The sequence below is a fragment of the Bombyx mandarina genome, chromosome 13, assembly GCF_030267445.1.
Source record: "Bombyx mandarina strain Sakado chromosome 13, ASM3026744v2".
Lineage (NCBI taxonomy): Eukaryota > Metazoa > Arthropoda > Insecta > Lepidoptera > Bombycidae > Bombyx > Bombyx mandarina.
The window spans coordinates 3,797,898-3,825,343 of NC_143220.1; the positions used below are offsets into that span (position 1 = coordinate 3,797,898).

At 36.4% G+C, this 27,446-nt stretch overlaps 3 protein-coding genes and 1 long non-coding RNA gene across 4 annotated transcripts in view; 2 read left to right on the forward strand and 2 right to left on the reverse strand.

Moving 5' to 3' along the window:
• Positions 1 to 8,751: 8,751 nt before the first annotated feature.
• LOC149501581 (uncharacterized) lies at positions 8,752 to 10,556 on the reverse strand. The gene is made up of 3 exons (XR_016324078.1): positions 10,152 to 10,556; positions 9,610 to 9,855; positions 8,752 to 9,106 (listed from the first exon to the last, which is right to left on the reverse strand). It is a non-coding gene; the product is annotated as an uncharacterized LOC149501581 (long non-coding RNA).
• A 670-nt stretch (positions 10,557 to 11,226) lies between these two features.
• Aasdh (Aminoadipate-semialdehyde dehydrogenase) lies at positions 11,227 to 22,355 on the forward strand. The gene is given in 7 exon segments (XM_028186954.2): positions 11,227 to 12,127; positions 12,916 to 13,745; positions 19,927 to 20,660; positions 20,662 to 20,798; positions 21,138 to 21,453; positions 21,533 to 21,796; positions 21,879 to 22,355. Coding segments are annotated over 7 exon segments (2,898 nt in total). The 5' UTR covers positions 11,227 to 11,894; the 3' UTR covers positions 22,263 to 22,355.
• Gdi (GDP dissociation inhibitor) lies at positions 22,341 to 24,410 on the reverse strand. The gene has a single exon (XM_089732288.1). It carries the CDS (start codon positions 24,106 to 24,108, stop codon positions 22,777 to 22,779), a length of 1,332 nt encoding a protein of 443 aa, XP_089588414.1. The 5' UTR covers positions 24,109 to 24,410; the 3' UTR covers positions 22,341 to 22,776.
• Positions 24,411 to 26,160: 1,750 nt separating this feature from the next.
• The window catches only part of LOC114252482 (phospholipid-transporting ATPase VD), a 71,440-nt gene continuing 70,154 nt past the window's right edge, over positions 26,161 to 27,446 (forward strand). Inside the window, exon 1 of the mRNA XM_028186945.2 lies at positions 26,161 to 27,330. Within this exon, the coding sequence (XP_028042746.2) occupies positions 26,516 to 27,330 (815 nt within the window). The 5' untranslated portion in view covers positions 26,161 to 26,515. The remainder of the gene's footprint in view (positions 27,331 to 27,446) is intronic.

Consider the following 27,446-nt stretch of genomic DNA (forward strand, 5'->3'; position numbering starts at 1 on the left):
CTAGAGACTACTAACAAGACAAAACAAAAAGTACCGACACGTATAGATACCGTCAAGGTAAGGACTAACGCTAAGCCGTTGTGTACAATACTATATTTGTTTATTCTAAGGCTTTCCAACACTAAAAAGAAATTGTCTCGTTATACTCGTATGTATTGATTAGCAAATTATGATAAAAGTTGTATTTATTGTGTAACATAGATTCCTCACCTCTATCGCCCAGTGATGTTTCAGTTGGATTAGTGTAAAAGGCATATTGGTGCTCAGATCCAAAACATCACAGTGCTTTACCGTCTCGCTAGGCGGGTACCAATTTTTCTAATGAAATGCGTACTCAACAAATGTTCACGATTGATTTCCACGGTGAAGAAATAACATCTATACTAATACTAATACTAATACTAATAATATTATAAAGAGGAAAGATTTGTTTGTTTGTTTGTTTCGAATAGGCTCCGAAACTACTGGACCGATTTTTGAAAAATTATTTTTCCATTAGAAGCCGACATTGTTCCTGATGAACATAGGCTACTTTTTTTTTTTTATTTTTTTTTTATTTTTTGTTTCATGTGTGTTTTAATGTTTCCGAAGCGAAGCGAGGGCGGGTCGCTAGTCGTGTAATAAAAATGAAACCCGCAAAATTATAATTTGCGTAATTACTGGTGGTAGGACCACTTGTGAGTCCGCGCGGGTGGGTACCACCACCCTGCCTATTTCTGCCGTGAAACAGTAATGCGTTTCGGTTTGAAGGGTGGGGCAGCCGTTGTAACTATACTGATACCTTAGAACTTATATCTCAAGGTGGGTGGGCATTTAAGTTGTGGGTGTCTATAGGCTCCAGTAACCACTTAACACCGGGTGGGCTGGGAGCTCGTCCACCCATCTAAGCAATAAAAAAAAATCGTTTTCATAAACGATGTCATAAAGTATTTTCTTTGATTTTTAAAAGTAAGACATGTTATAATGAACTTTAACTTGTGAAATTTTCATCAACTCAACTCATGTAAGGTACAGAGAATCGTGGTGACTAAAACATTTTAATCCTAGCTGTATATTCTAAATCCCTTTTCATGTTGACTTTTTAAAGTCTGTCATAAATAATCTGTCATCAAATTGACAAATAGCCATCAAATAGCAGATGACAGTAACAGTTGGTAGGTAAGTAGTTCCTCCCACTGGAAAAGTGAAGAAATCACAGCTTACGGCCTAATCTATTGTATATTCTGTTTAATGAAAAAATGATACGGAAGGAGATGAAATGAAGTTGAAATTAAATTAAATGAAAGGAGATGAGATGGGATGAAATATAGTCTCAGTGAAACGGTGGTTATTTATAGAAACTTTTTCAGTGGACTCTGGAAAACCCGAAAAGCTGCGTTTAACAGCTTTGTTTCATTTTCCCACATTTGTGCTCTTTAACAGATAAATAAACCACACTTATTCCACATTGAAACCCTAAAAAACACTAAATTAACAAAATAAAAAAATAAAAAAATTCACACAACTTCGCTCCTCGACGTTCGCGCCAAAAAGTCGACAGATGACAATACCTTTTTCTTTTTTTTTCGTGCCGGGTCCGAACCTCCTACAAGGTCCCCACGCCCAGTGAGCGCGTGAGGTATGTGGGACTGGTCATCACTGATCCGCGACTGCGAAACCGCGGGCCCAAGGATGTTTTTAGGGCCCTACCTACTAAACGACTCCTCTACATTCTTCGCCCAAGCGTCCGATCCCCTCTGAGGGTAGAACCCGGATGAGGTAGGGGGGTTACCGCGGTCAACACTGCAACCAGACAGCGCAGCTCAACCCAAGGACGCCCGGCCGACGGAGTCTTCGAGGCGAATCGAAGGCTCTGAAACGTCGGCCGTCTCGGTACGGCAGCCCGTTAGGCCGCCCAGGCGGTGCCGCTGGTGTCCCGGAATGCCCCGCTGTACCAGAACCAGCCTGCCGGGTCGGGACGCGATATACTGCCAACCGGTTGCTCTTTCGTATCTCCTTGGCAGCGCGCTAGAATGCTGATAGCGTGCCGCGCGGCCTCTACCCCCTCAGGTCGTCCCTTAACCTTCACGGGGGGAAGCCGCTACCTACAGAGGCCCGGACGTACGGGCGTAATCCTCCGGCCCCCGGGACAGATGATAAAACATTTTTTTTAATTTAAAATTCTTGCATTTTACCTTTACATTTTAACCGATTTCATTTCTAATCATCTTTAAAAATAATCCTTTGTATATTATTTTGGTAATTTCAATCCAGTTATTGTAAGACCCCATGATACCATATCCATACCCATAAATAGTCCCTTTGTCCTAATTAAGCGCTTTTAATGGAAATATTCTATCTAAAGGTACGAACTAACACGTACTACGTGGTAGACCGGACATCATAAAACACCATATCACACTCCAAATACATAATTCACTCACATAGTTGGAGCCAGTCGAGCCTGAAACCTATAACAAATCAATCCTCCATACTCACTACTTCATTATTTATATGGCTTTTTGGCGGGAACGCGAGGAGTGAAGTTGTGTGATTTGTTTTATTTTGTCTCTTTAGGGGTTTCTTCAGGTTTAATTGTGTAAGAACGGTGGTTTATTAACTGTTTAGTATCCGTGAAAGTGCACAAATGTGGGAAAATCAAACAAAGCCGCTGAACGTAACTTCTCGGGATCCTCCAAAAAATCCACTGAAAAGTCTCAGTAAATGACCACCATTTTACTGAGATTAAATTTTTTACTATATCATCTCATCTCATTTCACTTCATATTATAATTTTTCATAAAAATAAGAATATAAATTAAAATAAGACTTGACCTAAAGGCCTTCATTACCAGGTCATAAAATCCCTTAAAAAAAAAAAAGACAGACTATACCGTACCAGATTGTACAGGTGAATGAAGTTAGCCCCTCAAAAAAAATTTTCTTTCCTATTTTCTACTTATTTTCTATTAATTCGTTTGTTCATCATTTGTTTTTGATTGTTCACTGTTAATAATTGTTTGTTCTGCATTTATTTATTTTAAAAAGATTATTAAAAAAATATGTACAAGTTAGCCCCTCGATTGCAATTTTTAATATTTTTTCGTCCTTAATGACTCGTAAATATTCATTTTCGATTGTTCTTATATAAAACACGTTTGTTCTCTTTCGAAATTACTCGTTTTTTGTTTAATTTACTATTTGTATTAGTTGATTAAATGTATGCAAAATATGTGTACTGCGCATGCGTCAACTATAATGCCTAAACTTTGTACCGTCTACGCGGTTTTAATCGAGAGAAAAAAAAACAAATATAAATCCTGAAGGAGCAATTGATTGGTATGTATACAGTTTAATTAAAAAAATTAAAAAATAAATAAATGAAATAATGTACATTGGCGTAAAGTTAGACCAAATACATTTTTTCCATCCTCCTACCTATCGTTATGAAGGTATAAAAAAGATTAAGTCAATAATATGTTCATTATTTATCTTTCAAGAGATAATGTAGGTATACATTATAATAACTTTTTTACACAGTCGAAATTATATTCCTAACATTAGTAAAATAACATTTTAATATTTTTTTTATAGGTTATGTATTGAAAGTGTTGGAAAATTATTTCATGTTTTAGCTGGAAAACGACATTGAGAATTATATGCAATACAAGATAATGGGCTCCATCAAATGAATTCGAATGAAACCAAACTGTTTACCATCCAAATTCGATTGTCGGGCAGATAGAAAACGAAAATTCACTCAAAGTGAACCTCGACCTGCATTTGTGAAACGGCAAAGACTCACTATTGTCAAGGAGATTGAAGAGACGACTAAAAATGAGATGTGTTATATTATTATACCTTTGCCATCTTGTAGTCAAGGTAGGTGTAACTGTCAATAATTAGTAACACTCACAGATCTCATAATCAAATAACAATATCAGAAAAAAGGAGAATAGTTAGTTAGTTAGTGGAAGTAGCCAAAATGGGCAAGTGGACCTCAGTTCCTATTACATAAGGTATAATAGCCGGCAAACTTCTTGAGCATTTGTTGACGTAGTGGGGGTAAGTTTGCGCATGGTACACTCACGTGCAAAAATATTATTTACTCTGCGTCATAATGCAATTAAATTATTAAAATCAACATATGTATTTATTTATATATTTATTAGAACATCAACAAAAAATATAGGTTAATAATTGTAATAATTTAATCTTGGGGTAAAATAGATATTCCTTCTATTAAGTCAAAACTAGAGCTGTTGCCAGGTCTTCGTTCAGTTGAAGCGAAGCTGGTATTTGTAATTTTTTTTTCGTTATCATAATCTTGACCATTATCATCATCACTGTTTTCATCACCCGAGTCGCCATCATCGTGTTAAGTCGACATAGGGCTCATCGGTGTAGTTTACGACTCGGTCGGTTCGATCTTCTTTTTTGTCTATAATTAATTATTTTTTGAAGATATTCGATTCGTAGTAATCGAATGTTACTTTTTTCAATTACCAGCTTCCGATTATTTTCTGTTTTTTTTTTCCATCTGAAGCCTAGCTCTTTCATAATTCGTCGTAAACTTCATTCCGAGCCATTAAAATGTATATCTTCTTTAAAATTTTCGAAGCCTTTTTATTACAGATTGAACGAAACTATCCATTCCGGTAACTTTCTTCTTCCCTGATCTTTTCTTACCCGGAGTCCCAAGCACGATGAGCAAGCCAGAGCCTTTAGCTTCGTTAATAATGCACCTAACAGTACTCACTGATGTTTTTGTTGCTTCCGAAGTCTGTTTTACTTTTTCCATAATATCATTCTTCCCCTGTTTTATAATGAAGCAATATACGTCGTACACATTTTTTCTACCCTTTCTTTTGAATACTCCACCAGTTTGTCGCGGCATAGTGTATTTTTTTATAAAAAATCAACAAACACTCAACAAATAGCAATGGCAACAAAGTCAACAAGCAATTATAATAAAATATAACTTAACGATTAATAACGATAGATTTTTCACTGTACGCAAGCGTACTTTACGCAAGGTTCGACTGATCTACCAATAACGCGCTCGATACGATTTCCCCTGCCGTCGCGCCTCACCCTCACCACCAAAGTGATCTAAAATTCGGTTCTGCGCAGCCAAGGTCATTTGCTCACGATGTTTGCCGGTTACTATACTAGGAAGTTTGTGATAATCAAAATTTATCACAGTGTAATATCACTTACTTACTTTAACAGTGAAGGAAAACATTGTGATGAAACCTGCACACCTAAATGTTCTTAGGATTTTCTTAGGTGTGTAATCCACCAACCAGCACTAGGCCAGCGTGGTGGACTAAGGCCTAAAAACCCTCTCAATGGTAGTGGAGGCCAGTGTCCAGCAAGGGGATATATTATATGGGCTGATGATGATGACTAGGAAGTTATATACATACTACTACTACTACTACTACTACTACTACAGTACACATATAATCCTATATATTTACAAACTATAAGTTTGTTGGGTACCTAGAAATTGCTAACATTATTTCATATTTCCAGATGTCCAGCCACTTGAAAATAGGTGTAGTAATGACAAAGCTATCCAAGTAGCTCCAGCACAGGAACACAAAGGCAAGGCAAGTGTGTATTGCCACATCACCCCTAAATATATCTGAAGCAAGTACAAGTAAACAATCAGAACCAGCAAAAAGAAAACTGTTGTTCCTGAGGACAAATTTGACAGTGATGAGTCAAATGCACCAGCAACAGAAGGATCAACAGTTGACTATGAGTCATCTCTCAATATCTCCACTCCATCAAAGACTTGTGCACTGCAGACTATAGCTCTCAAGAAGACTAAAAAGTTGAAAAAATGAATGTGTTAACAATTTTATCTAAAGTGAAAAATAAACCACGTTTATATATTGGTCTTCCACAAGAATTATATTTCATAATAGGCTTGATTGAGAAACATACAAATGTTTCTGAACAAAATATTATATTATGTTTGATGAGAATAAAATTAAATAGAACATTCTCTCAATTGGCTGATGATTTCGATCTATCTGTAAGTGAAGCAAGCAATATATTTTTCAACAAACTCCCAGAAATTGCAAATGTAATATCACCCCTTGTTAGAGTATAAAAAAAACGATACAATAAATATATATGCAGGAAGGATAATTGATGTCAACTTGGTGGAAAATAGAAAGTTTTTAGATAGTTTGCCACCTACAAGACTCTTTAATTAAATAAGTAATCCTTACTTATAAATATTAATTTATTGTAAGTATTATTCACTCTTCATTCAAAAACTACTGAACAGATTTTAATAAGACTTCTATGCTGGTCTTGAATGGCTAGCAACTCATTATTATTTTGATTCTGTTTTCCACAAATGTGCTAAATATGGGCTTATATATATGAAAAGGAATAAAGATTAATGTTATGTAACCTTTGTACCTGTATGTTAAGAATAATTTTTAAATAAAACATATTTAAATTGAAATATTATTTTTATTAAATCACATTCACTTTGTACACATCAATATTTTGTACTCCCTAAAAGGAAAATAGGTATGAAGATTTTTTTAAGTATTTAACATTACATTTTTGTGTAAGATTAGAAAAATGTTATTCTTCCAAAAAGAAACTACATTACCTAACAACTGTGCAACTTACTCGGGATCAAAATCAATACTAATTATAGTGACCTGATTATTTTTTTCAAAGTTGCTGTTTGCTACACAAAAGTAGCAAGTTTTACTTTTAGTATAGTAATCGGCAAACTTCGTGAGCAAATAACCTTGACTGCGCAGAACCGAATTTTAGATCACTTTGGTGGTGAGGGTGAGGCGCGACGGCAGGGGAAATCGTATCGAGCGCGTTATTGGTAGATCAGTCGAACCCTGCGTCCCGCACTGCGCCCTCATTCCGCTTGCTCCCAAAAGTACGCTTGCGTACAGTGGAAAGTCTATCGTTATTAATCGTTAAGTTATTTGTTATAATTGCTTGTGGACTTTGTTGCCATTGCTATTTGTTGAGTGTTTGTTGATTTTTTATAAAACATACACTATGCCGTGACAAACTGGTGTAGTACTTAAAAGAAAGGGTAGAAAATTTGTGTACGACGTATATTGCTTCTTTATAAAACATGGGAAGAATGATATGGAAAAATTAAAACAGACTTCGGAAGCAATAAAAACATTAGTGAGTACTGTTAGGTGCATTATTAACGAAGCTAAAGGCTCTGGCTTGCTCGCCGTGTTTCGGACTCCGGGTAAGAAAAGATCAGGGAAGAAGAAAGTTACCGGAATGGATAGTTTCGTTCAATCTGTAATAAAAAGATGTAATCATAATAACTACATAACAAGCAGCGAAACTCCGTACCGTAGAAAGGCTTCGAAAAATTTAAAGAAGATATAAATTTTAATGGCTCGGAATTAAGCTTACGACGGATTATGAAAGAGCTAGGCTTCAGATGGAAAAAAAGGACAGAAAATAATCGGAAGCTGGTAAATGAAAAAAGTAACATTCGATTACTACGAATCGAATATCTTCAAAAAATAATTAATTATAGACAAAAAAGAAGACCGAATCGACCGAGTTGTAAACTACGCCGATGAGCCCTATGTCGACTCATCACGATGATAGCGACTCGGGTGATGAAAACAGTGATGATGATGATGGTCAAGATTATGATAACGAAAAAAAAATTACAAATACCAGCTTCGCTTCAACTGAACCAAGACCTGGCAACAGCTCTAGTTTTGACTTAATAGAAGGAATATCTATTTTACCCCAAGATTAAATTATTACAATTATTAACCTATATGTTTTGTTGATGTTCTAATAAATATATAAATAAATACATATGTTGATTTTAATAATTTAATAGCATTATGACGCAGAGTAAGTAATGTTTTTGCACGTGAGTGTACCATGCGCAAACTTACCCCCACTACGTCGACAAATGCTCAAGAAGTTTGCCGGTTATTATATAATACATATGCATTTGAACTTGTGCATAATATCTTTCTTTAATTTTTTTTTGCCATTTTTTTTATGGAAACAGCATTACACACTTGCTTTTTTGTAGATCTATCAAAAAAACATAATTTATGATTTTTTTTAGCATAGTGGGCAATACCCTATTATTCATATTAATTATATACGGTGATGCGAAAATTATTTCTTTACTGAATTATTTAAGAATGATAGGCATAATATAATATTTTAATACGCTATCTTTGTTTATAATTTTTAATCTATTATTTAAAAATAAGTTATCTATAATATTTTTAATTTCTTTATTTATCGGGTGGTCACAGTCATTATTATAAAAATAGAAATTTTGAGGAAATACAAATGTTTAATACAAATTATTTTGATAATCGAAATAAATTAATATCAATCCAAATTAATATTTGAACTATGAAAATTGTATGGTATGTAAACAGAAATATATTTTATAATTATAATGATTATTTATTCCATGCAGTGTCGGTTAGAGAAGCTGTGCAAATTAGAATAAATTCTAATAAAGAATAAGAATAAACTTTGAAGAGAAGAAAAGAGCTTTCTTCGAAGCTCAATTCTACAAGGTATTCAATCAGATAGCTATCTATCTCTGTCTTTCCTGTATGAAATTTTGGTATGTCGAAATATTGGATAAATCCAGCAAAGCTAAATAGAATATTTACCTAAAAAGTATGTTTATGCTTAAAGTCACGTGTTTATGTTATTCGAAAATATTAACCAATTTTTCAATCGAAGATTAAAACAACATTAATACTGAGAATGAATATTTATTTATAAAATACACATATATGTTTTGACCAAAAATTTTGCACGATAATTAAAATTATATTCATTAATATTCATTTAAATAAATATTAATTAATCTTCTTCTATAACTCATAGTCAACTGTTGATCCTTCTTTTGCTGGTGCATTTGACTCATCACTGTCAAATTTGTCCTCAGGAACAACAGTTTTCTTTTTGCTGGTTCTGATTGTTTACTTGTACTTGCTTCAGATATATTTAGGGGTGATGTGGCAATACACACTTGCCTTGCCTTTGTGTTCCTGTGCTGGAGCTACTTGGATAGCTTTGTCATTACTACACCTATTTTCAAGTGGCTGGACATCTGGAAATATGAAATAATGTTAGCAATTTCTAGGTACCCAACAAACTTATAGTTTGTAAATATATAGGATTATATGTGTACTGTAGTAGTAGTAGTAGTAGTAGTAGTAGTATGTAACTTCCTAGTCATCATCATCAGCCCATATAATATATCCCCTTGCTGGACACTGGCCTCCACTACCATTGAGAGGGTTTTTAGGCCTTAGTCCACCACGCTGGCCTAGTGCTGGTTGGTGGATTACACACCTAAGAAAATCCTAAGAACATTTAGGTGTGCAGGTTTCATCACAATGTTTTCCTTCACTGTTAAAGTAAGTAAGTGATATTACACTGTGATAAATTTTCATTATCACAAACTTCCTAGTACCTTATGTAATAGGAACTGAGGTCCACTTGCCCATTTTAGCTACTTCCACTAACTAACTAACTATTCTCCTTTTTTCTGATATTGTTATTTGATTATGAGATCTGTGAGTGTTATTAATTATTGACAGTTACACCTACCTTGACTACAAGATGGCAAAGGTATAATAATATAACACATCTCATTTTAGTCGTCTCTTCAATCTCCTTGACAATAGTGAGTCTTTGCCATTTCACAAATGCAGGTCGAGGTTCACTTTGAGTGAATTTTCGTTTTCTATCTGCCCGACAATCGAATTTGGATGGTAAACAGTTTGGTTTCATTCGAATTCATTTGATGGAGCCCATTATCTTGTATTGCATATAATTCTCAATGTCGTTTTCCAGCTAAAACATGAAATAATTTTCCAACACTTTCAATACATAAACTATAAAAAAAATATTAAAATGTTATTTTACTAATGTTAGGAATATAATTTCGACTGTGTAAAAAAGTTATTATAATGTATACCTACATTATCTCTTGAAAGATAAATAATGAACATATTATTGACTTAATCTTTTTTATACCTTCATAACGATAGGTAGGAGGATGGAAAAAATGTATTTGGTCTAACTTTACGCCAATGTACATTATTTCATTTATTTATTTTTTAATTTTTTTAATTAAACTGTATACATACCAATCAATTGCTCCTTCAGGATTTATATTTGTTTTTTTTTCTCTCGATTAAAACCGCGTAGACGGTACAAAGTTTAGGCATTATAGTTGACGCATGCGCAGTACACATATTTTGCATACATTTATTCAACTAATAAAAATAGTAAATTAAACAAAAAACGAGTAATTTCGAAAGAGAACAAACGTGTTTTATGTAAGAACAATCGAAAATGAATATTTACGAGTCATTAAGGATGAAAAAATATTAAAAATTGCATTAGAGGGGCTAACTTGTAGGTATATTTTTAAATATTTTTTTTAAATAAATAAATGCAGAACAAACAATTATTAACAGTGAACAATCATGAACAAATGATGAACAAACGTATTAATAGAAAATAAGTATAAAATAGGAACAAAAAATTTTTTTGAGGGGCTAACTTCATTCACCTAGATTGTACAGAACAATATTAAGTGTATAATCTATGCACTGTTGCCAGATGGGGGGGATTCCCTGCAAATTCTGGGGGTCTTTCGACCTTGGGGGGGAAATTCGGGGAGAAAGATTCTTTGGGGGACATTCGGGGGGAAAAGTTAGTTGAGAGAAATTTCGGAGGTTTTTTGAGTATCAATTTGCAATTACTATTAGAATAATTATAGTCTACTATACTATTCACAAGTCAATATTATAAAGGACAAATTATGCAACCAAATAGCAATAGAAACTGCCGAAGCGGTTCTCAGGATTCGATTTTCACTGCCAAATAGATGCATAAATTTTGTTCCCACATCGGACATGTTAAATATCTTTAACTTCGAAAACGAGTATGCTTTAAATAATAATAACGAAAGTGAATATGATCGTGATAATTGTTTAGAGATGGTTATGGGGATAGCTTGATAGATGGAAGTTATGGGGATAGCTTGATTAAAAAATAAAAGAATCCTTTTGGTTTTTTATTTTTTCTTTAAAATAAGTAAAAACTGTTTTGGGGTTTTTTTTCTTCAAAAAGCCTATTTTCGGGGGGTTTTCGAAAAAAGTTGGGGGGAAATTCACACGGTCATCTGGCATCACTGAATCTATGGTACAGAAAAATGGACTTTTTGGCGGGAACGAGAGGAGTGCAGTTGTGTGATTTGTTTTATTTTGCCTATTTAGTGTTTCTTCGGGTTTAAATGTGTAATAATGGTGGTTTATTAACTGTTTAATATCTGTGAAAGTGCACAAATGTGGGAAAATGAAACAAAGCTGCTGGATGTAACTTCTCGGGTTCCTCCAAAAAGTCCACTGAAAAAATCTCAGTAAATGACCACCATTTTACTGCGATTATATTTCATCCCATATCATCTCATTTCATTAAATTTCATCCCAGTTGATTAATGTCTCAAATTAATCATCTTCATTTCATTTCACTCCATATTATCATTTTTCATAAAATTAAGAATATAAAGTAAAATAAGACATGACTTAAAGGTCTTAGTTACCATGTCATAAAATCTTTAAAAAAAAAAAAAGGTACAGAAAAATAAACACAAACAAAAATTTCATAAAAAAAAGAATATTTATTTATTAATTTTGAATTTAATGTAGAAGAGGTCATAGACAGACAATACACATAATATTTTTATCAGAAGTTACATAGCAAAAAGTAGTTTTGATAGACACAATCAATCATCATTTTCAACTAGGACCACTACTGAAATCAAATGAAATCTAAGATAATTAGATGAAAATTTTTAAAGATGAAATTTAAACTATCTATAAATGGTGACAATGAATCGCGGTTATTATGATGTTTTCATGCGAACTTGCGCGAGAAGTCCCGGTAACGTTGCCATTAGACAGTACGAATGCGGCAAATATCATACATATACTTATTCAGAATTATACGGAGTCTGCGAATACGTGTCGCAGAACTTGCAACAGTTAAAATGCAACAAAGGTGTCATAGCATTGGTTTCGGAAAAGAATGCAATCATACCTTCGGTTATAGCAGCGTAAGTATTTCGTTAACTGTCCACTGAGACAAACTTTTAGTTGCCTCGCCAACCCTATATCTGAAATTATTACTATGTCGTAGTGTTATTGGTAGGAAGACAGCACCTTGGAACCATTGAGACTCCTCATATACCAAGGTCAATGTTGGCATTCACATTGCAATTTTATGAACTCGAGTTACCACTTAATACCAAGTGTGCTCACAGACACCTATTACAATAAAATTTAAAGTGTACCATGATACACTTATTTTTAAAGCTATTACACTATGGCTTTGTATTCTGCCTGCACATCAGCATTAGTGCATTCATTACATATATTATTTGAAATGTTTTTTATTCACAATGCCGACCTAAACAATTTAAAGATTATTGATCCTGAAATAAGAGTTTATAAAAAATAGACCATTTAAAATTTCTTATTGACTGTGGCTCTTTCTGAAATTATACCAAATCTGGACATTAAATTAACATGCAGTTGGAAGCTATTTAGTTCTTTACTTACTTTACTCTGTTATCAGCATACTCCTTGTTTCCTCTTATGTTCACATAAGATTATGCAAATTAAAAAAGTTTTTTGTTTGTTTGGTGTGTTATCTGCTATCTGCATGTACTATAAGCAGATGTGCTGTGAGATTGGCAGTGTGTCCTCTAGCTCTTCATCAAGAGGTCATACTTAAAAATGTCCATATAAATAAGCCATGTCCTTTACTATTATATGAAAAATTCTATACCATTGCCCCAAAGGTTGTTTATATGGAATAATAATCTACTTTTATTTGTTTAAGGGCACACAAATGTTGTACCTCTTTTATATTTTTGAATTCTCCTCAAGACATAGAGACTATTACTGGGAAAATCAAATTGTCTGCAGTAATTGTGATCAACAAAAACAGAGATAATGTTCAATTGGAATTATTTGGAAAAGAACCTGACACAACAGCTTCAATGTTTGATTTGAATATACTCTTCTACAGTTGTGATACTACTGCAGAAAATAATTTTGTATCTCAACACTCATTTATAGCAACAACCTCAGGCAGCACTGGGGAACCTAAGCACATACAAGTGCCAATACAATGCCTACAACCAAACATTGATGATTTAACTAAACTATTTAGCATTACCTCAAAAGATGTTATCTATTTTTCAACTCCACTGACCTTTGATCCATCTATGGTTGAAATATTACTTGCATGTACAAATGGAGCATCACTTCTTATTGCACCGGACCTCACAGAAGTATTATTTCATGAGGACAATGACAATTCTGTAACATTCTGGCAGACAACACCATCAAAATTTTTTCAACATTCAAATGAAAATATCAAGAATAAAATATTATGTGCTAGATCTACACTCAAAGTGTTGGCTTTAGGAGGTGAACCGCTTAATGGAATTAAAATACTGAAAGAGCTAAAACATAAGAATAATAAAACTAGAATATTCACATTATATGGAGTTACAGAGATGTCATGTTGGGCAAGTGTAGCAGAACTTGATCTAAATAAAGTTACTACAGGAGACAAGGAAGTGCCATTGGGAAACTGCCTATCGGAAACAGAATTATTTGTTCAACCTCATGAGAAAAATAATACTATGGGTAAAATTATATTGGGTGAGTTAAAGTTTAAGTGCACCAAATTTATACTAAATTTAATATAGAAATTTTACCTTCCAATAAAATTTGTATTATGTTTCCTAAGACGTCCGAAGTCCATTATGAGAGTACATCGTATGATTTCCACTGCAGGTCGCTAAATTTGACTACTTCCGTTTCCTTAAGTCCCATCTACAGCGCCCTCTATAACGTCTGGAACCGAACCAACAAGCAAAGACAAGCCGCCATATTTGTCATTGTTCGGCTCATAATGATGGATGTAGCCCCAGGAAGACATTATCTGGACTTCGGACGTCTTAGGAAACATAATACAAATTTTATTGGAAGGTAAAATTTCTATATTATGTGTTCCGTTTGACGTCCGAAGTCCATTATGAGAGACTGTTTGTTATCTCCTGGTGGCTTGTATTTGAAATAAAATAAGATTTATTTAAAAAGCAACAATGTGACTTATTGTGTTTAATTAAGCAAAGCTTAAATTAAGCACGTAATTTAAATTAATTGAAGGTAACCGTATAATATTACCCACTGAATTCAAATCAACCTAATAAGATTTAGGACGAAAATACTGAGAAAGATTTCTCAGAATTTATATCAGTGTTTGATGCATTAATAATAAGTTTTTGATAGAACTTTCTAAAAGTATGCTCATGTCGTCAGTTATCTTTAGCTGAAATATCATTAATTTGGTAATTTCCTACCCAGTTTAAAGTTTTCACCACCGCTCTACAGCTTCCAACTGAGGCCTGAATACCTGAGTCTCCTAAAAGACTTTTTACCCAACTACTAATCCTCGCTGCAGTAGCTGGCTTAGTGGAGCCTTTAGTTGCTAAGAATAGATTAAATATTCCCACTGGTTTGCTGTGTCATATTCACTAGATTGCGTAGCCAGTATACTGCATCGATGATCAATTGGTCAGGAGCAGCCACGAATGTCCAACTGGACTGTTGGTGTGAAGATCGATTAGTTTTCGACCCAAATATCAGTAATTTAGAAGGTGCAGGCTTTGTCAAGGAAATAGATTTCAGTATGTTTCACTGTCGGGCTCGAAGCTATTTTTTATATCCGATAGAGTTTCACAAACGGACGTTATATAACAGACTTATAAACTAGAATGGTCCGGTAGGAGAGACCATGAGATAAATACAGATAACAGAGAAATCTAGCTACATTTTCTAATTCGGGTACACGAGAATTAATACATTTTCTTGACAAAACCTTACCCCTTATTCCAAATAGGGGCGTATGTTCTTATCGTAGACTCTCTCCTGCCGATGTCCATGTCCCTGTCAGCGTGTCCCACCCAAAATGAACCAAGCTTCCAGGTGTAGATTGCTGACAGCCTGGCGGTAGCATTGTCAGTGTCCACCAGACTGATGTTCAGATCTCTGAGCTTCTTGAGTCGCTTGAGGGCAGGTGTTTTCAGGTCTGGCCTCCACAGGGGCTTCTTGCACTTGGGTACCACTAGTATGTACCGACCTGAGGTTGAGTTGAGGTGGTCCAGCACTCTGGATATCATACTGAGCGGCGGAAACGGCCATGCTAGTCAGTAATGCCAAGATCTGCTGAACGCGTTGTAGAGGCAGGCGTTCGAGTTTTGCTTTGATGGGTGGACGAGCTCACAGCTCACCTGGTATTAAGTGGTCACTGGAGCCCATAGACGTCTAGAACGTAAATGCGCCACCCACCTTGAGATATAAGATCTAAGGTCTCAAGTATAGTTACAACGGCTGCCCCACCCTTCGAACCGAGACGCACCACTGCTTCAGGGCAAAATACCTACTCGCGCGGACTCACAAGAGGTAAACAGTTTTTATCCATGAGCGGTCCGAGACGCGAACAAGTTCCCCACAGGCTGAATAGCCTAGTAGTTGCTTTTTCTGTGAGATACCACTCCAAGCCGCCGCGATTGCGTAAGAGGTGATCGGCTTCAGTGTTGTACAGTCCCGGTAGGTGGTGAAGGAGAAGTACAACTTTGAGGTGGTCTATTAAGTTAAGCAATTTTCCAGTCAGATCTAGCAATTATCGTGACCGGGTTCCTCCCTCGTTCTTTATGTAGGAAAATTCTGTTCTGTTGTTTACAAGGGCTCCCCACTGAATGTCCGACGCGTCGGTGATGACGTGGTTCGTGGCCATTCTCTGTGGATGAATTGGTGTGCTCTGACTGACTTTCTCTAACCACCAATCCAGCTCTGTACGTACCTCGTCCGAATACTGCTTTGGTAAATGAGGATACCTCCTGAGCTTGTTGCTGTGGTACTGCAAGGACTCGGCAAAGCAACTTTCCCCGGTGGGTGATGAAAGTCGCAAAGTTGAGATATCCTAAGAGGCTTTGCGCCTGCTTTAGGTTCCAACCGCCGGCAGTAAGTCGCACGAGCAAATTCTTGGGTAGGGACTTCGTCTTGGATTTGGTGTCCCATAGGATTCCCAGAAAGTCTATCAAGCTCGTCAGTGTCATAACCGGTTGCTTAGATGGGTGGACGAGTTTACAGCTTACCTGGTGTTAAGTGGTTACTGGAGGCCATAGACATCTACAGCGTAAATGCCGCCACCCACCTTGAGATATGAGTTCTAAGGTTTCAGTATAGTTACTTGAGATTTCAACAAGTCTTTTGCCCTTGCAGGCAGACGAGCATACGGCCCACCTGAAGGTGAATAGTTACAGTCGCCGATGGACTTCAGCAACGCCAGGGGTAGAGCCAAGCCGCTGCCTACTGCTTAATTCTCTCCACAAGCCTCGTTTGAAGAAGGACATGTCATAGCGCTCGGGAAACACCGTGGAGGGAGCTCATTCCATAGCCAGCTGGTACGTGGCAAAAAAGACCTCTGGAAACGCACTGTCAATGAACGCAGCGGTTCCAGATAATATGGATAAGCTTTGCTCCGATGGCGGGAGATGTTCTGCCCTGGTGTACAAGCACATAACCACTAGTCGCAGACCCTTCTGGCGAAGTATTTCGGCTATTTAGTTTGTCACTGAAGCAAAAATCCGCGGTGGTGCAGCTAAGCCGAATGGCAGACATATCATCTGAAGTAGACGACCCTGATAACTGATCCCGAGAAACGTCATTGATAGATGATAATAGGCCTGGCTCATATCCAATTTGACATTCCAATCTGTTATAAAACTTAGGAACTCGATGGTGGAAAAGGTGAAAAAGACTGTTTCATGTACTTGTTCAATGCCTTGAGGTTGAAAATTGTTCGATTTTTTATTGGTCTTGGGAAGTATGAAAAGAGGAAATCTGAAAGATGGTGTCGGGGGTGCGGGTTCTAAAGCTCTATTGAATTAAATTTTGGATTTTGATTGACATAAAGTTATTATTAATTTCAATATTACGTTTGGTGGATCGAGTCCAGGTGTTTCGATATAGTCTTAGACATCCGCCTGAAAATGCTGTTGAGTAATTTATTTTTATTTCCTGATTTTCGTTCCACTTTGTACTTGTTCCCCCCTCCCCGTTTTTCTTGCTGAGGAATTATTTGGATAGCATCGCTCAGAATATCTGTTTTCGGCCTCTTTAGATGTATTGGAATGTGGCCTACCTCGACATGGCTTTGCATTGGCAGTACAGGCTGAGGGTTCCGGCGATGCGGGCCGGATGCGAGTAGCAGACGGTGCCGCTTTTGTAATTTATCAATACCACCAATTTTCTGTATATATGCCAATAATAAGTTGGGGTTAAACATATAATCACAAGAAGAAGATATTTTCTCTATATCTTCCCTGATATATCTATCCTTTAATCTCTTTATGAGGTATCTACGACGCTATCGTATAACCTCGGCTCGCTTACCGAAAATTATTTGAAGGATATCGTTAGAAACTTTTATAGGCGAAATCGTTACCGAATAGCGGTTTACACTTTTCGTAAAAGGCGGAAGTATTAAGCTGAACATTCTCTGAATTTGACCCGTCGGCAAGGTTTTGTATGGCAGCATAACGCATTCGTTCTGTGCCAAAAGAGCATTAGATAACGCAGGAAAAAAAATTTTTTTTTTTTTTTTTGAACCTCCGAATACTGCACCGCGTTCTAAGTCGGCTAGTCAAATCTTTGCATATCTGGTTCTTTTATAGAAATGCTCAAATTTCAAAACCTACCCGCTTCTGGTAACGGACGGTCTGGTGGCAGACGTAAAAACTATTCGTCGTTGTCTAATTTCGATTGGAAGTTGAAACCAGATAAGACATTATTATTATAAGATGTTGGTATTTGTAAGTGTAAAGGCGGGACCACTGGTGCACGACCAGCAATAGCATGATTCGAAGTTAAAATATTATTCACATGACTCACCGATTATTGCGACAGTAAGTCAAACCTTTTATTCAGATCTCGCGACCAGTCACTTTTTCGAAGTTTTCTTGCTGGTCCCTAGTCTTTATTTTCCGACGAACCCGAAGAAATATCCGAAGAAATCGAAGAACTATCCTCACTTAAATTTTACTTTGAAAGGCGCGATAACCTCGTCACTCATTGTAGAGCCTTGGAGGTTTCACGAAACGGAAGATAATCATAACACTTGTTTGAAACAAACTTTCTACTTCAAATCTCGAAAGTTGCTTATAACATTTTAAATTACTAACTTCTTAAAATATTAACGACTGCACGTGGGAAAAAAACGACGCAACAATGACAAATATGGCGGCTTGTCTTTGCTTGTTGGTTCGGTTCCAGACGTTATAGAGGGCGCTGTAGATGGGACTTAAGGAAACGGAAGTAGTCAAATTTAGCGACCTGCAGTGGAAATCATACGATGTACTCTCATAATGGACTTCGGACGTCAAACGGAACACATAATATGGTTTCAAAATGCAAGTGTTGTCAAAATTCATTATTTTTAAGTGAATTAACCATGGTTTTCTATATTACAATGTTATACTTGATATAGTAACCGGCAAACATCTTGAGCAAATGACCTTGACTGCGCAGAACCGAATTTTAGATCACTTTGGTGGTGAGGATGAGGCGCGACGGCAGGGGAAATCGTATCGAGCGCGTTATTGGTAGATCAGTCGAACCTTGCGCCCCGCACCGCGCCCTCGTTCCGCTTGCGAACTGAAAAATCTATTGTTATTAATCGTTAAGTTATTTGTTATAATTGCTTGTTGACTTTGTTGCCATTGCTATTTGTTGAGTGTTTGTTGATTTTTTATAAAAAATACACTATGCCGCGACAAACTGGTGTAGTAATCAAAAGAAAGGGTAGAAAAATTGTGTACGACGTATATTGCTTCATTATAAAACAGGGGAAGAATGATATGGAAAAAGTAAAACAGACTTCGGAAGCAACAAAAACATCAGTGAGTACTGTTAGGTGCATTATTAATGAAGCTAAAGGCTCTGGCATGCTCGCCGTGTTTGGTACTCCGGGTAAGAAAAGATCAGGGAAGAAGAAAGTTACCGGAATGGATAGTTTCGTTCAATCTGTAATAAAAAGATGTAATCATAATAACTACATAACAAGCAGCGAAACTCCGTACCGTAGAAAGGCTTCGAAAATTTTAAAGAAGATATACATTTTAATGGCTCGGAATTAAGTTTACGACGAATTATGAAAGAGCTAGGCTTCAGATGAAAAAAAAAACAGAAAATAATCGGAAGCTGGTAATTGAAAAAAGTAACATTCGATTACTACGAATCTAATATCTTCAAAAAATAATTAATTATAGACAAAAAAGAAGATCGAACGACCGAGTTGTAAACTACACCGATGAGCCCTATGTCGACTCATCACGATGATAGCTACTCGGGTGATGAAAACAGTGATGATGATGATGGTCAAGATTATGATAACGAAAAAAAAATTACAAATACCAGCTTCCCTTCAACTGAAACAAGACCTGGCAACAGCTCTAGTTTTGACTTAATAGAAGGAATATCTATTTTACCCCAAGATTAAATTATTACAATTATTAACCTATATTTTTTGTTGATGTTCTAATAAATATATAAATAAATACATATGTTGATTTTAATAATTTAATTGCATTATGACGCAGAGTAAATAATGTTTTTGCACGTGAGTGTACCATGCGCAAACTTACCCCCACTACGTCAACAAATGCTCAAGAAGTTTGCCGGCTATTATAACTTATTTGTAAATAAACATGCAAATCCTAGCTGTCACTGCCAGTTTTTATTCAAATATTACCAAAAAATATTTATTTCATTTCAGCTAGCAAAACAAGAAAATGTATTCTTCTTAATAGAAAGAATGGAAACAAAGAAGAAAATAGTATAAAGTTTATTGACACAGGTGACATTGGTGAGATAAGGAATGGGACTGTGTTTTATAGAGGCCGTGTAGATGACACAATAAAAAGATTTGGTCATAAAATCAATTTACATTCTATAGAATCTACTGTGATGCAGTGTCCAAGAGTAAGGGCTTGTTCATGTGTGTGGCTGCAAACCCCTCTCCTCCTCATTGTATACTTCTCAGCTGAAACATTGAGCAGTCAGGAATTACTGGACTTCCTTAAATGTAAGCTTGATGAAAAATACTGGCCAGATAAGGTGATCAGAGTGGATACTTTGCCTACTAATGCTCATGGAAAGACTTCTAAAGAAATCCTAGTCAATATCTATAAAAAATCAAACATACTACAAAATGTGGAAAATATCAAATCATATCTTTTTAGAGAATTAAAGGCCTTAGTAAATAAAGATTTGAATTATGAAGATCTTCAAAGTAAAAGTTTTTTTTCACTTGGTGGTACATCATTCCTAGCAGTAACAATTTGCAATAAACTTTCATTAACTTTCCCTGAAGTAGGAAAACATATTTTACCACATTTATTATCACATAATAAAAGTATTGGTGATGTTTTAAAAACTATTACCCAAGATACAAACTGCTTAGAAAATAAATTCAAAAAGAGTATCAAAAGAAACCGATCTACAAGCAGCCATGGTGAAAATAGCATATCTTACAAAAAAAGGTGCCGGTGGCCTTAGAAATTCTAATACCGTGGAGTTTGTTGTCCAATGGACTTTCGATACTGGGAAATGTGTTGATGCTTCTCCTGCACTCTATAAAAGTGAAAGGTGAGTTATCCAGAAACCTACAAGGCTTTAATGTAAAAACTATGTAATATATATATATATATATATATATATATATATATATATAATTTAGTAATAAAATGTAAACATCTCCGGGCCCAGTTAGTGAAGGTTTTTCAAACATAAAAATTGCATTATGAGTTAAAGCAATATTCACTGAGCGGAACAGAATAAATTTCGTAATTACAGTGTTGGTTAACTCAGCTTATTCACTGCTTTTTATGCTGTTACCTAAATGTTTTTTTTGTGTATTGAATGGTGTATTGAATATACTCACATTCTTTTGAATATTCTGACAATACTTCCCAACCTTGTTTGCAGTGTGCTGTATGTCACCGTCGGGAGCCACTCAGGAAAAATCGTGGTTATGAACGCTAACACCGGTTTTATACAAGGTCTGATTAAGTTGAAATCACGAATTGAAGCTCCGATCCTGTGTGTGCACGATGAATGCGTGACATCACCTTGCGGCGTTGTTGGCACATACGATGGCACTGTGATCTGCTTTCTTCTCGAAAATTGCTCAGTAATATGGCAAATCAATGTTGGTTCCATGATTAAAAGTAAAGCAACATACTGTAAAGGAGTTTTATACATTGCATCATATGATGGTAACATACGATGCATTGACATCTTGGTAAGCAATGTATTACTAGACAAAGCTACTAAATTCAAAAATTCTTAAGGGTAAAGTTAAACCAGAATTATCTTTTCAGACTAGTACCATTAAAGAAACAGTACATGTCTCAGACCAAGCAATATCAGCAGATCTAGTCTTAGCTAAAAATGAATTCATTCTCTTCGGTACATTTTCTGGTGTGTGTGCTTGTCTGCACGTCAATACCAAGACTATTATTTGGCAAGGTTCCTTGAAAGGTCCCATTTTCGCATGTCCTGTACTATATGATAATGATAAGTATGTAATTTTTGCTGAAGTAAATGGAGAAATACATTGCAGGACTGTAGAAAAGGGTATTAAGGTCAGTTCTTAGTTAATACTTTTTATTAAAAATTGAATATGAACTGAGATTTTATCATTTCACATATAAGTACTATTTTCAGATATGGACATACAATGGAGCAAAAGGAAACATATTTTCATCATTATGTGTAAAAGAAATAAATAAATTTAAGTGGCAGATGTACTTTGGATGTCATGACAATAATGTCTATAGTGTTAACATTACAAATTTTCAACCAAGCTTGCACTGGAAGACAAGAGTTAGTTCCCCTGTTTACTCAACACCAACTATATTCAATAATAAATTAATATTGGCTGCCTCTAATGATGGAAAGTTGTGGGTAATTCATTCCGAGCTTGGAACAGTAATGGCACAGTACCAATTACCAGGAGAAACATTCTCTTCTCCCATAATATGTGATGATCATGTATTTATTGGCTGTAGGAATGACCTCTTATACAGTCTTAAAATTAATACAAAATAAGATATATTATAGCTATATATTAGATATGTACAAAATAGAAAATTGTTGTCGTACTTTTATTTTGAAATAAAATAAAAATTATTGTTTTCATAATGTAACTTTATTTATGATCTTACACAATTAAAATAATGAGCATTCATAATTTTGAAAGATTACACAAATTATATTAAGGTTATTGCTGCATCAATAAATGTACCATATTGGAATGCATATCAGTTACAAAATAACATATAAACAGCTTTTAACTTGTGCAGACCAACTTAACACTGATAAATATTAAAGATAAAAATAGCAACCACCCAACTATATTCGGAAATTATTCTTTAGTTTTAATACTTAGTGCAAATAATATTTTCTTTTCATTTAATGAAACTGGTTAAATGTAGACCATAAACTTCTCAATTACTTAAATATGAAGTATTATAAAGTAACAATTCATTGAGGTTTTTCCTTAAATAAACAGTTGAATAACAAGCAGTATACATATTATTTTTTCATGAGACCTCTCAATTATTTACTGATCCTCTTCACCAAGTTCCAGCTTGACTTTAGAGAAATCAAATTCTTCCCCAGTACCATGTTTATAAATTTTAAGCACATCCAGACAAGTTGTTTCAAAGTGTGTGGTGGCATCATAAGATTCCGAAATAAATATTTGGCTTTGGCTACCATCATCGATTGGCTCATAATAGTCAGTCACTGATACAAACTTTTGCCTAATGGCACCCAAAAGAGCCAAACCAGGTCTGATTTCAGATTCAGGATCATTGGTCTCAACAGTAGTAGAGACCATAGCAATAAACCAACCCTTAGCTGCAACCTGGTGAGTGTAGGACACTACCGACACATAGATATCAGAATTCCTCTCAACTTGTTTTTGAGGGATTATAATCTGAGTGGAAAGTGCATCCTTGGTGTTAGAAATGGGATGATCTAATAGACAAATGCATCGTATCACCTGACCCTTCTTACGGACACGGTCAGGGACATAGCTTGGGTCACAATAAACCTGCTTACACTTGGCAGTTTCATTGCCAGAGCGAACACCAACCACTTTTCCATCCTCTCCCAAGACAATCTCATCTATGGGTTTGTCCAACATATAGGTTCCTCCATATATAGCAGAAAGGCGAGCAAAGCCTTGAGGAAGTTCTCCCAATCCATACAATGGGTAAAGGTAAGGAGACTTACCATACTTCGCTAGTGAATCAGAATACAACTTGATGCGGCGAATGGTCTGGATAGCAGGCTGTTGCAAATAATTATCATCCAAATAAAGGGCAAGAGCATGTCCAGTGAAATCTTGGGTGTTTCTATCTAGCCCAAACTTATCGTACAGCGACTGCATGTTTGCAGTTGAGGGATCAAAATCCTTCCATGTCTTGGCATCTTCTTCCTGGAAATCTTGAACGTAGATTAAGAAGTTGCGGAAACGCCTCTTCTCAAACATGCCCATAAGATCAGACGCAAGAGCTTCTTTCTGATCGACAGGTACTTTGGAGATTTTTCCACCTTTGTAAACATAGCTTCCTTCGATGGACTTAAACTCCAAGTACCGGGTGACGCCCGTGTGAATGAGCAATTTGACTAGCAATCCATTAGCCATCAGAAACTTAGGAATCAAGTCAACGTTCCAGTCTCGACCTCGACCGTATGTTTCATCAGGTGCCGGTGCGTTGAACTTAGCGAACAGCTCCTCTAACGGGGTAATTGACGCAGATTCACCACCGTAGTACTTATTGCGATCGATGTGCAAAACCTTCTTCCCAGAAACTGACAACATGCCGCTTAAAATACATTCTTTTAAGCCTGTTCCCAGGACAATCACATCGTATTCTTCATCCATTATGATAGTGTAAAAGATCGACTCGATTTAACCAACTACTGCTGAAGAAATGTCAAAATGTCGGAACTGAGAACGGAAAGATGTCGGCCATCGATGACGTTGACGAATGAACAAAATGAACGAAGTAAAATTATAGAATCCAGATTATTAAAGGTGCATATTGAATGCAAGACTGAAGCATGAACCAAAATTATATCAAAGATTGAGAATCGATGTTTGTGTTTTTAACAAAGAGAAGAAGTTTAGTTTGTTTTTTGCTTCCGAATAAAAAGTAGTAATATCGGTCGTCTTTATTTAATGTTCCAGACATTTATAAATAGCCCGACATGTTTCAGGGATAGTTTTTGTCATCAGGGGTTGGGATATTGAAGAACTAAATTTTAAATCTTGATACGAATTTCCTGTTGCAAGAAATCTTAATGTACAACCAATCTTTCTTTTGGACTTATACGGTCGTAGGATTAGATATGTAATAGTTGTAAAATAAATATATAATAGACTATCGTAGGATAGTATCCTGCTTTTGAATAAACGGTGTCATAAGGCCTAATATTAGATCAAACGAGATCGAATCCATTTATAGATAACTAACTGACCCGGCAGACTTCGTAGTGCTTCAATCGATAAATAAAAGACCTAAAGGAATCCGTCCGACGGGGAACACATCAAAGGAAAAACAAAATTGTTATTTTTATTTAATTCCGAGCATTTTCATATTTAAATCTACCTTTTAAACCTTCCCTGGACTTCCACGAATAATTCAAGACCAAAAATAACCAAATCGGTTCAGCCATTCTTGAGTCTTAGCGAGACTAAAGAACAGCAATTCATTTTTATATATAAAGAAGATTTCTGAAGTTTGCTGGTTCTAAATCACTCATAATGTTCATATTTGTTAACATTCCGCACAGCAATAAATATTTCTTCACCGATATTCTTGTTTTTTTATTTTTTTATTTTGAGCAATTGAAACAAAAAACAAAAATTTTGTTGTTGTCTAGACAATACTGGGGCCATCCTCTTACGCATACGACACGTCTTACTTCATCGAGTTTAAACTGACAATTGATTCGGTAACTGAATTTAATATTCAAAAATTCCATTCCAATATCAATTTCATTTGCATCTTAGGTCCAGTTGCTCCATTTCACTGCCATTCACAATAATATAAGAAGGGTTCTTTGTGCCCCCTTAAGAGGGCACGGAGCGGGCCTCGGGGCAAACCCATCTGCCCGGGCAGAAGCTCCCTGCAATGCAGGGCAGGGGTGTGATGAGGGTGGGACTGTTCTTAGCGTGCTCGGTTGCAGTTTACATCTATATATACATATATAATACGATGGGTTTGGTTAGGCGTCGAATTGGTGCCCGTGGACGTAGCACGCGGCGGCGCCGGGGTGTTGTACTCTGCTTTTTTTCTTTTCTTTTTTCCCCTTATAACTAACTAAACCTAACTACAAACTGACTACTGACTACTATATACAAACAGGAACAACAGTCAGCAAGAAGAGGGCCGGGGTCCACCACGGATCCCGTATGTGGACAGCTCAGTCCCACCCCCATGCTCCCACACTCATTATGAGCACTCCCTTAACACTCCGGTTAAGTCGCGAGTAGCTCCCTTGGTAGCGCCTGACCATTAGGTGGTCTGGCATGCAAGGGAGCTATATTGTGGAGATGCTCGTGGGGTCCACCGTCAGCCCGCTCGTAAATATTACGAGCTAGCCTCCAAATGAACTCCTCGAGCAACTGCACATCAAGATCCCGGGCTATTACGTCATTTCTGACGTAACGGCCTGCTCCTACTATCGCGCGTAGAGCCAGATTTTACTGGGCCTGCAACCTCACCCGCATACGCTGCGGGATGAGGTGATACCATGTCGCAGCTGCGTACGTGATACGGGAACGGACATTGTAAATTGCCATTCATAACGGCAATCATGGCTTCATCCTCCACTACACAAGACTTGGCTGTATAGGCTTTGCTCTCATCGCGTATCCAATTGACGATCAAACAAAAAAAAATCATGTCAAAATGTCAACTTCGTGTCAATTCTGTCAGTTCGCTACTCTCACTTACAGTCACTTTTTTAGTTGTTTTGAGTTGTTCTCTCGCGTACGTGATAAGCACCGTTGCTTTGTGGAAATAACAATATTTGTATTTCGATGTGAAATATATAGCAATGTGTAATGTACTATCAGTTCAGAATACATCACCATTGATACGTTCTCTCTGTAACACGAATATTATTCTTGCGAATCAGTGATCAGATGACTTTACCATATGTTTCAAATCTTTCGACAATCGACAGATTCTCTTATAACTCTTCAATAAACATTACTATCACATTACGCGTCACGTTTTAAATGAAAGGAATAATTGAGCCGCATCCATCACAGATGTATAAAAATGTCAACAGAAGGAAGCGGAGAGACTCCCTCGACGGTGCCATGTTTACCAGGAGCACCCGAACAAACATATCTATTTCCGAAAGTAAAAGGACACTCGAGGTCCATAAGCCATGGTGGCACTCCCATATTAGCCGGGAATACGACCACGGCCCGGCCGCCCTTAAAATCTGCACTGAGAGGTCATCAGCGAGCTTTGTCTCATGGTCAAATTGGCGAAGGTCCACGCGCCGGGTCAGGACCCGGTCACAGTCGCACTGGCAGCCGCACAGACTTCATCTTACCACCAGGTCATCGCGAACCAGTACCTGCAAGTGCCCAACCAAGACTTGGATCTGTACGCGCTCATCACTCACGACAAGCATCCCGCTCTGATTCCATATACACAATAAGAAGAACTTCCGTTGTTGGCCCATGGCGGCGTGCAGCCTTTTGGTTGTTGAGAAGACAACAGCCTGTTATTGATAATTGTCATATGACTGTAGTACCAAACCATTTAGTGCCAGATAAAACACCACCAAAAGACCATCCTAATGGACATAGGTGCAACAATAAAATTAGGACTACTAAATACACCTTACTGTCATTTTTACCAAAAAATTTATTTGAACAGTTTCATAGGATCGCAAATGTGTATTTTATTTTTATTGTGTTGTTGAACTGGGTGCCAGCTATAAGTGCATTCGGGAAGGAAGTGGCTATGCTACCTGTGTTGTTTGTGTTAGGTGTGACGGCTATTAAAGACTTGTTTGAAGATCGGAGAAGACACATGTCCGACAAGAGAATCAACAATTCATTTTGCAGAGTATACAAGAAGTGAGTAATTTAAATCTTAATATTTTTTTACTTGAATTAGCTATTTGGAAGTATACTAGAATGTGGAATTGTTGTACCTACAGTAAGTAATGACTCAGTTTGTTTCATAAGATTCT

Bases quoted from the DNA above. Each gene is read 5' to 3' on its own strand.
- Gdi (XM_089732288.1), bottom strand. From the start codon at position 24,108: ATGGATGAAGAATACGATGTGATTGTCCTGGGAACAGGCTTAAAAGAA.